The sequence below is a fragment of the Trachurus japonicus genome, unplaced genomic scaffold (assembly GCF_045865225.1).
Source record: "Trachurus japonicus isolate A0001 unplaced genomic scaffold, Traja_1.0 AP030073.1".
In the NCBI taxonomy this organism is placed as follows: Eukaryota; Metazoa; Chordata; class Actinopteri; order Carangiformes; family Carangidae; genus Trachurus; species Trachurus japonicus.
This window is the reverse complement of record NW_028220206.1, coordinates 1-9,713: the sequence shown is the minus strand read 5'-3', so window position 1 is coordinate 9,713 and position 9,713 is coordinate 1. Positions and strand designations below refer to the sequence as shown.

Below are 9,713 nucleotides of genomic sequence, written 5' to 3'. Positions count from 1 at the left end.
TATTTTGGAAATGCAGCCACTGTAACTATAGATCTCTTCTTGATGTTATCATCTTCAGGTTGAAGTGGAACTTGGCACACCTCTCAACAAACCTCTTCAACAAGGATCACACGCTGTGCCATTCACAAATCACTTTATTAGAGAAAACAAACTTATTTCCACAATCACAAACAGAAATGCTTTGATTCAAAAGTTACTGAGTGATTCACATTTTAACCTCTTTAGGAAACACATTGGACAACAGAAGAAAAAGAGGCAGAAATCCAAGCTGATTGATCCAGCTGAGGTCCAAGATGTTTAGCATGGATGCTAACAGCCGTTTGGCTTCTTGGAGCAGATGAAGTACTGTGTAGAGTAACACGCAGTGTTTCCCCAACCGTCTGAGGTTTGATTAAAAAAGAGAGAAAAATAACATTAACATCAAATTGATACACCACAGCATCTATGACAACAGTCGTTAACATTTTTCCACCAAGGACGGACAGTTGTGCAGCGTGACCTTTTGACCCCTGTTTAACTCTTTCCTGCCTGACAGATGCAGTTTAGTGCCCTTTCTTTGCAGCACTCTGACGCCTCTTTCAGCGGAGTATGTTGAGCAATCATTGGATCACACACTCCAAGCTCTGGGACTCAACACAGATTATGTTAGAATGTATGTGAAATGGTCAAATAATAATCTAAAGGTGGAAACTCTGGAGTTGGTGCCTATGGACAACTCTAATGCCTCTTGACAGCACAACAATATCGTCTCTGTTTTGTTGACAAATCATTGTCACTAAAATCAGTGCTTGGCTTTAACCTTGTAAAAGTGTTTTATGTCTAATAATGGCCTCCCCTTTGTCCTCTGAGATCATTTGGCTTGATCTCAATCTTTTGCTGTCACTGACACTTCAACATCTATCTTCTGCTCTCTCTGGTTTATTGTTCACACTCATAACAAGTAATTTTTATTTCTGTTGTTACACTCTCTGGAAAAATAGCCTGGAAAAACAACAGCTCTGCTTTCCCTGTTACACTGGTATTCGCCATGGAAAACTGACGTGAGAAAATGTGTTCAAGGACACTGGTTGATTGATGTATCTATCAAGCTAAAGAAAACTACATAAGTTGTTCTTGCACTGGTTATGAAAAATGTAAAGTAACTAAGAAATCGACTTACAGCTGGTGCGTAGGAAAATGCAGGGATAGCTGCTGGCCGATGACTGGGAGTACCAGTTGGTGTAATAGAAACCTGCATCGTCAGTCCACATCCAGTATCCCTGAGAGACAAAGAACATGAGTGTTATAAAGTGTGGTCTTTGGTCACCAGATTGACTGAGATTGTAGGATTTCATAAATGAATACCTGCAGGTTGAAGCCTCCCAGCCATGCGATACTTTGACCGGTTGTCGCTGTAAGCTGCTGGAGGAACCTGTACTCTCCGGAGTTGGTGACTGAGGCCAGATGAGCTCCCAGGCCATTGCAGTACTCCTAATGGACAGAGTAAATAAACAGGGACCTTTGTAGTTGTACAACTAAATAGATCTCGACTCACTTCACTTTTTGACTCTTTTGTCTTTTACTATATGTGAATGTAAAGCTCCTCTTTTCTAAACTAAACTAAACTACCAACATACTGTACTGTATATCGAGAGGCTTTAGATGAAGACGATAATTTCTGTTGTAAACTTTGATGGAGGGCGGCACGGTGGTGCAGTGGTTAGCACTGTCGCCTCACAGCAAGAGGGTTCTGGGTTCAAACCCGCCGGCCGGCTGGGGCCCTTCTGTGTGGAGTTTGCATGTTCTCCCCGTGCATGCGTGGGTTCTCTCCGGGTACTCCGGCTTCCTCCCACAGTCCAAAGACATGCAGGTTAGGTTCATTGGTGACTCTAAATTTGCCCATAGGTGTCTGTCTATATGTGTTAGCCCTGCGATAGACTGGCGACCTGTCCAGGGTGTACCCCGCCTCTCGCCCGAAGTCAGCTGAGATAGGCTCCAGCTCACCCGTGACCCTAGTGCAGGATAAGCGGTATAGAAAATGAATGAATGAATGAACTTTGATGGAGATAACACAGTCACTATGAGCTATGTGTTTAATGTTGACACTTTGAACAATTAATGATCCACTAGCCTGAATGTTTATAGGCCTGTGAATATTCTCATTTGTCCAGGTCAGTATCTCAAGGAAATTTAAATCGAATGCAACTGGACTTGGTTATTTGTCTAGGAAAACGTTTCACCTCTCATCCAAGAGGCTTCATCAGTTCATGTTTGCATCTGACCAGGCTGAGATTGGTCCAGAATGCTCATAGTAACAATAGAAAGCAGTAAGAGGAGGAATACCTTAGCACTGTTCCAGCTCATGGGGGTTTTGATTGTCACAAAGCAGCGAGAGCCATAGTGATTCCATCCATTTGGGCAGGGGTTAAACCGAGCTGCAAAGAGAAAGGGGAGAAAGAAGAGAGAGTGGGATTTACTTCAATTTAAACACGCTCACTGTCCTTCAGACTACGATACTTCTGCTCTCATGTGCTACAGCCTCCTACAGCAGAAACATGTGGCTGAATGAACTCAGTCTGAGAAAACATTGACATGACTCTTACCTTCAGGTGCTGCCTCCTCTTCCTGAGCAGGCACAGCAGCCATTTGTTCCTCTGGGGCGTCGACTACTGCTACTGCTTCTGTGGATCAAATACATGAATGAATGCTGGTGTCAGAGACAAACACTTCTTTACTGTCTGACTGTCTCTGTATCACTTCAAGCCGACCCATGTAACACTGACCTGGAGCCTCCGGTTTGTCTTCAGCCGGAGCTGCAGAGAGAAACACAGTGCTGTCAGTACCAGTGGTAGAGATTACTCTCCTGTGTGTAAGTGTGAGTGTGAGATCTGACCTGCAGATGCAGCATAGAGGAAAAGAGCGAGGAGCAGGACAGTCTTCATGCTGAAGATCAATGATTGTTCTGTGGAGGAAAAAAAGATGTTGGTTAATCTAGAGAGAGAGAGAGAGAGAGAGAGAGCAGAGGCATCAGCTCCAGTGAAAGAAGAGAAACCAGCAGCAGCATCGTACCTGTCAGGTAGATGTGAGGAGGTTTGTTCGGGTATCAGCTGATGGTGCAGTGATGACAGGAGGCTGCTCTCTTCTTATATACACACCTCAACACCTCTGAGTCACGGTCATGTTGCAATGTGGCGGCAGAAAGCGATGATGTCTGCAGCTGATTTGGGGGACGTGATTGACCTGGGACCATAAACATCTGATGCTGAACTCTGACTTGTTTCCTGACACAAATTATTGACTGGAAGACGTGATTTCAGTGCAGGTTAAAGGTTTAAAAGAAGTGAAAGTTGTGTGTGTGTGTGTGTGTGAGCTGTGTACCAGATTCACTGAATCTGGTACTACCATGTTTGGTCACAGTTAAAAATAACTTTCAATTTAAAGTAGTGAAGGTTGTTACAAATTGCTAAATGAGGTAATGCTAACTGGCATAGTCATGACATCCCGGCTAAAAGCATGCATTTCAGTAGAGCCCCTATAAAGAATTTTTAAAAAAGGGTCAGCGTTTAGCTCACTTGGTAAAGCCGCCGCCCCATGTTGAGGCTACAGTTTCAAATCCAGCATAGGGCAGCCCTTTCCTGCATGTCATTCCCCCTCTCTGCCTCCCCATTTCCTGTCTCTCTTTCAACTGTGCTATCGATTTAAAGCAATAAAAAGCCCCCCCCCAAAAAAATATATATATTGGAGAAGGAAGCAGAGAAATGTTTCAGAGTAACAAATATATTCCAACATACGTAAAAAGAGGCAGCAGGTGAAATTTATAGCTAGGTGCTAGCTTAGTGAGCTACTGCATATGAGATGGGGCTGGTTTGAGTGAGTAAACAGCAGAATTACTGGGAAAATGATTGATAATTGCAACAAAATATCAAACAAGTAGTGATAGCCTATGTGCATCTTTTGGGTTATATGTCAATATCTGAAGGATATGGAAGAGGAGGAATAGGGCCACTGTGGAAAAACAATGTGACTTCTGACATTTTTCCTCAGAATTCTCCAGAGCTCCGGAGAACGAGTTCAAGCCCAGTCTCCCTGCTCCTCTCACCCGCACATGAGCATGTGCTGGGCTGCACGGCCCACCAGCCTCAACGAGCTCTGGACGACGGCACCGCCGGGCTGGTTTTGGCGAAGTTACCGTTGCCGTTTACGGTGGTGCCGTCAACATTGTCCAGATCTCCTGCGAGCTCTGGAGGGGAGGCTTATTCTGAATTTACAGGATACTTCAAAATCCTGCAAGAATCCAAAAATCTCCCACCTGCAAGTAAAGTTTGATCAAGCCAGCCTCCAATTTAAAAAAAATAAAGTCAAGCTAGCCCTAACCCCATTGTTTGGTGGTACGTGCGGCCTACAGGTACTACAGTAAGAGCCTAAGGAATGATTTCAAGGTAAAGACCTTTCTAAAAATTCAGATTGATACTAAAAGGGAACTACTTGTTATTACAGACCACCCCAGCGTGTCACTCTGATGGTAGATTGTCTTACACAGAGACAGATTGTTTCTGTACACAGTTCGTTTCCTGGGTGAGATTCAGATTTATAATTCGAGGAGTGCTGGGAAGAGCAGCAATTCTGCTGTACGAAAGTTGCTTATCAACTGTACTCAGGGTTAGTAACACTATTGTGACTGATTATATTTTAATGATTAAAGTAGTGTTGTAGTAGGAAGAGACCCAATATTTCAAGGTCCTGGTCTTGTCTCGGTCTCGGTTGAGCTAGACTCAAGATTTTTTCTCAAGACCAGTCAAGACCACAGCTGTGGTGACATCTTTTTTTTTTTTACCGCAAATGTCTCTTTCTGTCACTTGCTCATTTTGGTTTATGTAATTCAATAACTTTAGATAAAAAATGTAATACAAAAGTATAGGCTATATGCTTTTGTAACCGTCCGAAAAACTGCGATGGACCAGTGTCAAAAGTGGAAAAGACTTAAGTAGGTTCTGTGCTGTGCTATTCTGTTCAATACATATATGGTATACATTTTATATCAAATGATATTTTCTTTTTAGCTGAGGAATAATGAAAATATTAAGCCACATGATTATTATGAGCACTGGTACTGAATACAGTAATGGTCTTGAAAATGGTCTTGCATTGGTTTGGTCTTGGTCTTGACTCAGTCTTGGTGTATACTACTGCATTTATAATTGCAAATTAATATTTCTTACTACCAAGGTATAGAAACCTCAGCTTCTGCATCTACAGGAGCATAACATTGTTATGTTCACTCTGTCCTGCCATGTGCTCAGGTTGGGTCTCGTCTGCCCTCAAAAACATCCAGGCCAGAGCCCACAGCTGTCAGGGGGACAATGGAGTGGGAAGAGTGGGATGCTACTGGTGGTTTTCACACAGGGCCCTCCCCTCAGTGATGTGAAGAACACGCCACAATAGAAAAGTGAAACAAACGAGAGAATTATCAGAGGGAAATGAGGGAAAAAAACTAAAGAGATGAATCAACCATTAACTGAATTGTCCTGTCCCAAACAAGGTGAACTAAACTATGTCACGCCATGACTCTTTCAGTAGTCCAGCCATCATCCCATGTGTGCCCAGCTCCAAGAGTCTTAAAATAGCCACCAGTAGTACTAGACATGTTTCCGTATGTCTATTAATTAAAAGTAGTGAAGGCTATTACAAATTGCTAAATGAGGCAGCCTAATGCTACAGTAATTGGCATAGTCTTAAAATCCTGGCTAAAAGTATAGCATTTTATTAAATAAGCAGAGAAATGTTCCAGAGTAACAAATATATTCCAACATCCTGTAAATACGCAGCAGCCAGTGAAATAGGGTGTTATAGTTAGGTGCCAATTTAGTGAGCTAGATGAGATGGGGCTGGATTTGAGTGAGTAAATCGCAGAACAGGACAAATTGCAACATGTAGAAATATCAAAGTCAGCAAGTTTTTTGTCTGTTTTTTGGGCACCTTGTCAATGTCTGAAGAACATCACTGCAATAAGGAACTTATAAAGCCTGTTAATCATTGAGATATACAATGCATCTCTACCTAGGTCAAAGAAGCAAGTCGTGTTTTTAATATAAACCTAACTTTTATTGTCACCTTCTGAAATCTTTACAGGAAACGTATTGCATTAACTTGGACATTGGTTCAAAGACAGGACCAGAACACTGCAAATGTTCGATCGCCTCTTGTTTTTAGCCTGCTTTTGACCTTGATTCTGCCATATTTAACTTACTGTGTTGAGATTTGGGGTAATGTCTGCAAAACTATACAGACAGTATGCACAGTACAAAAAAAAGCAATAAGAATTGTAAACAATGTTGGTTTTTATGATCATACCAATTCACAAGTCAAAAGCACTTAAATTCATGGACTTGGTAAACCAGAAAACAGCATTAGTCATGTACAAATCCAGAAATAACCTGCTTCCATCCAACATACAATCCATGTTCAGAGAGAGAGAGGGGGGTTACACCCTCAGAAACAAACTAAATTGGAAACAGCCCGCCTACAATACAGTTTTGAAAAGCAGGTGCATTTCTGTTTGTAGCATGAAGCTATAGAATGCATTACCTGATAAACTAAAATACAGTAAGAATGTGCCAATATTTTGAAAAAGATACAAAGACATGATGATAGATAAATACAAAATATATACTAAATAAATACAAAAGATAGATGTATGTATGTATGTATGTTTATGTTTGTATCTATGTATGAATGCATAATATACCTACGCATGTAGGTGTGTGTAGGTGTATATGTGATACATATGTTTGTACGTATATATGCTATTTTTATGGATATGTAAGAAAAGGGGGGCTATATACAGTATAAGCTGAAGCTTCCGTCCCTATCCTTTGGTTGTGACCAGAGTTTATACTTCATTTATACTTCACAGCTTATTCATTCATTCAGAGCTCAGACTGGTCTGTGAACATGAGTTCCACTAAGTACACAGTGGCCATACCGTTCAAATAAAAAAACCAAAAACAAACATAAAATCAATTCTGAACCGGACAGGAAGCCAGTGCAGAGAGGCCAGAACTGGGGTTATGTGCTCCCGTTTCTTTGTGCCTGTCAGAAGACGAGCACAAGATGCAGGCGTTGCAAAGAGCGCTGGTCTAAACCTACATACAATGAATTACAATAATCCAGGAGACTAGGAGAGAGATATGGTTTTACCTTGGCCCAGCAGTCGCAGCTGGAAAAAGGCGCCTTTGACTACAGAGCCAATTTGCCTGTCAAATTTAAACTCATTGTCAAACATGACACCAAGGCTCCTATGAAAGAGCAGTTTTTGAACCAGGGAGGGGGGCAGAGCATCAACACAATCACTGTAACGTTCATGACGCCCAAAGACTGAGACTTTTGTCTTACTGTCATTTAGATTTAGGAAACTGAGACTCATACAAGCCTTGATGTCAGTTATACAGGCAAGTAGAGTTTGTGCAGAGTCTTTACAGTTCATTTGTAAAGGGAGATAAATCTGAACATCATCAGCATAGCAATGAAAAGACACATTATATTTGCGAATGGAAAATGGATTCAAGGGGCAACATGTACAATGAAAACAATAAAGGACCTAAAACAGACCCTTGAGGCACCCCACTAGAAGAAAGAAGTCCCAATTTAACTGAGAAACTCCTGTCAGTCAAGTAGGACTGGAGCAGCATGAGGGCAGCACCCATGATACCAACACACTGCTCCAGGTGTGACAGCAGGGTCCTGTGATCGACTGTGTCAAAAGCAGCTGTTAAATCAAATGTCACCATGATAGCAGGGCACCCAGAATCAACAGTTACAATAAGATCATTAAACACTCTTAAAGGGACAACAAGGAGTTTCTCCAGCGGCAGAACGAAAAATTCGGCGACAATAAAAAAGTCTCATATTAATGTGGATGAATCTACGCTACCCACACTTGTTAATGGGCCCATTTTCGATAAATATATCGTTTTGTCTCTATCGTTATTTTGTTATTATTAGTGGTGGCGGAAATGCTGGGCGAGCCGACCAGCGTTTCCTTACTTTCGGTTTCGTGGCGAGTCATGAGAATAACGCCACCGAATCGCCGTTTATGGTCGGAACTACGACAGTATCTGATCGTCTTCGAACCTCTGACTTTAATTCTTGATGAATGAAAACATGAGTCTGTCTTGCGCCGGTCAAAGAAATTCACGGTGCGGAGGCTCATAAATGTAGTGTGAAAACGCTTCTCGTTGTCCCTTTAAAAGGGCAGATTCTGTACTATGTCGAGGTCTAAAACCAGACTGAAACTTTTCAAATATATCTTGCTAAAAATGATAGCAGCTGGGTGGCCATTACTTTATCCAACACCTTGGATAGAAAGGGGAGTTTTGAGATAGGCCGAAAGTTAGAGAGGATAGATGGGTCATGACCAGGCGTTTTGATTAGCGGCTGCACTATGACATATTTAAAAGGAGCTAAAACAAGCATGAAACAACGAATGAGCCAACAGAATTAAAAACCTTTTTAAAGAGACGCAAAGGAATGCTATCTGAAAGGCAGTTTGTGGGGCATACCCTCCTGAGACCCGAGCTTTGTTCTGGTGTGCATTTTTTATTTCTCCCTGCTATCTGGGATAAGTAGGACCTAATAAGTACAATACCTAAAGTTTGTCTTTGTACAGGAAGTAGTTTTTGCAAAAAATGATGTCCTCATATGAGGACACTGGGACTATCTCAACATAAAAAAACTGTATTTGCTGTTTGGGACCAGAAGGGCCCAATTTGTGTAAATTCAAAATTTCAGCTTTCTACAATAAGTAGTTCTCTCAAAAATCAGTGTCCTCATACGAGGACATCGGGTCGAAAAACAATGAATCCTACTGTATATAGAATACAGTGACATATGGAAGTTCAAAGGGGTCTTATTCTAAAATGCCACATCAGATTGGCCTGATTTTTTCTGAGTGTCATCCTGAGGTCAAGTACTATCAGTCTGAAGTGGAACGGTCAAGTAATAACAAGTAGTTTTTAAGAAATGTGAATCCTCCTGAGACCCTGCATCCTCATACGAGGACATTATTTTTTGCCTCTTTGCACCATGATACTCTCATTTTTAAAAACTTATCTTACCTAGTGACTTATTAGCCACATTTAGGGACACTGCCTGTGCCATCTTGTGGTGATATCACAAAAAAAAGACAACAACATGTTACTTTAATAACATAACATAGTCCCAGCGTCCTCAAACGAGGACGTGACATTTATTGATGTCCTAGTCTGCTACTATTACTAAAATGTGTCAAATTTTAATGCCATATGAAGACAGAGACATTGTTGTACATAAATACACTGGTTTCATTCATAAAATTTGGATTTAATTCTTATCTTGGTCTTTTATCTTCTGGCAACTGCCATAGAAGGCTCCGGCTGAAATTCCCGCCATTTTTTCCCCCCAAAGAAATTGGTGTAATTTGTGATATCACCATAAGTTGGTGCAGGCAGTGTCCATAAATGTGGCTAATAGGTCAAAGTTTTTAAAAATGGAGTATCATGGTGCTAAGAGGCAAAAATGTAATGTCCGTATGAGGACGCAGGGTCTCAGGAGGTTAAAGTAGTTTCTGCACTACACCCAACAGCTGAGACAGTGATATAGGTTTAAACTGGTCAAAAACGCCGGGGGGGGGGGGGGGGGGGGGGGGGGGGCGGCAGACGGGTCAGGTGCGACAGGAGGCGGTACTGACCGCAAAGCAA

At 41.7% G+C, this 9,713-nt stretch overlaps 1 protein-coding gene across 2 annotated transcripts; it reads right to left on the bottom strand.

Annotated features, from left to right (window-relative positions):
- Window positions 1-309: 309 nt before the first annotated feature.
- On the bottom strand, window positions 310-3,145 carry LOC146960723 (ladderlectin-like). 2 transcript variants are annotated; one of them, XM_085772119.1, is made up of 8 exons: window positions 3,049-3,145; window positions 2,873-2,941; window positions 2,763-2,792; window positions 2,583-2,657; window positions 2,323-2,414; window positions 1,345-1,470; window positions 1,160-1,259; window positions 310-380 (listed from the first exon to the last, which is right to left on the bottom strand). In XM_085772119.1, exons 2-8 carry the CDS (start codon window positions 2,919-2,921, stop codon window positions 310-312), a joined length of 543 nt encoding a protein of 180 aa, XP_085628245.1. In that variant the 5' UTR covers window positions 2,922-2,941; window positions 3,049-3,145. The 2 variants fall into 2 exon arrangements, 1 of the variants encoding a protein (XP_085628245.1); XR_015035381.1 differs by lacking the exons at window positions 310-380; window positions 1,160-1,259; window positions 1,345-1,470; window positions 2,323-2,414 and having other exon boundaries at window positions 2,584-2,660; window positions 3,049-3,086.
- Window positions 3,146-9,713: the final 6,568 nt, after the last annotated feature.

What these genes read in the sequence shown, in the direction of transcription:
- LOC146960723 (XM_085772119.1), bottom strand. Translation starts at nt 2,921, where the DNA reads ATGAAGACTGTCCTGCTCCTCGCTCTTTTCCTCTATGCTGCATCTGCA. An exon ending in AGAGGAGGCAGCACCTGAAG is followed by an intron (nt 2,415 to 2,582) that starts GTAAGAGTCATG and finishes TTCTCTTTGCAG; the next exon opens with CTCGGTTTAACCCCTGCCCA. An exon ending in CATTTTCCTACGCACCAGCT is followed by an intron (nt 381 to 1,159) that starts GTAAGTCGATTT and finishes ATCAAACCTCAG; the next exon opens with ACGGTTGGGGAAACACTGCG.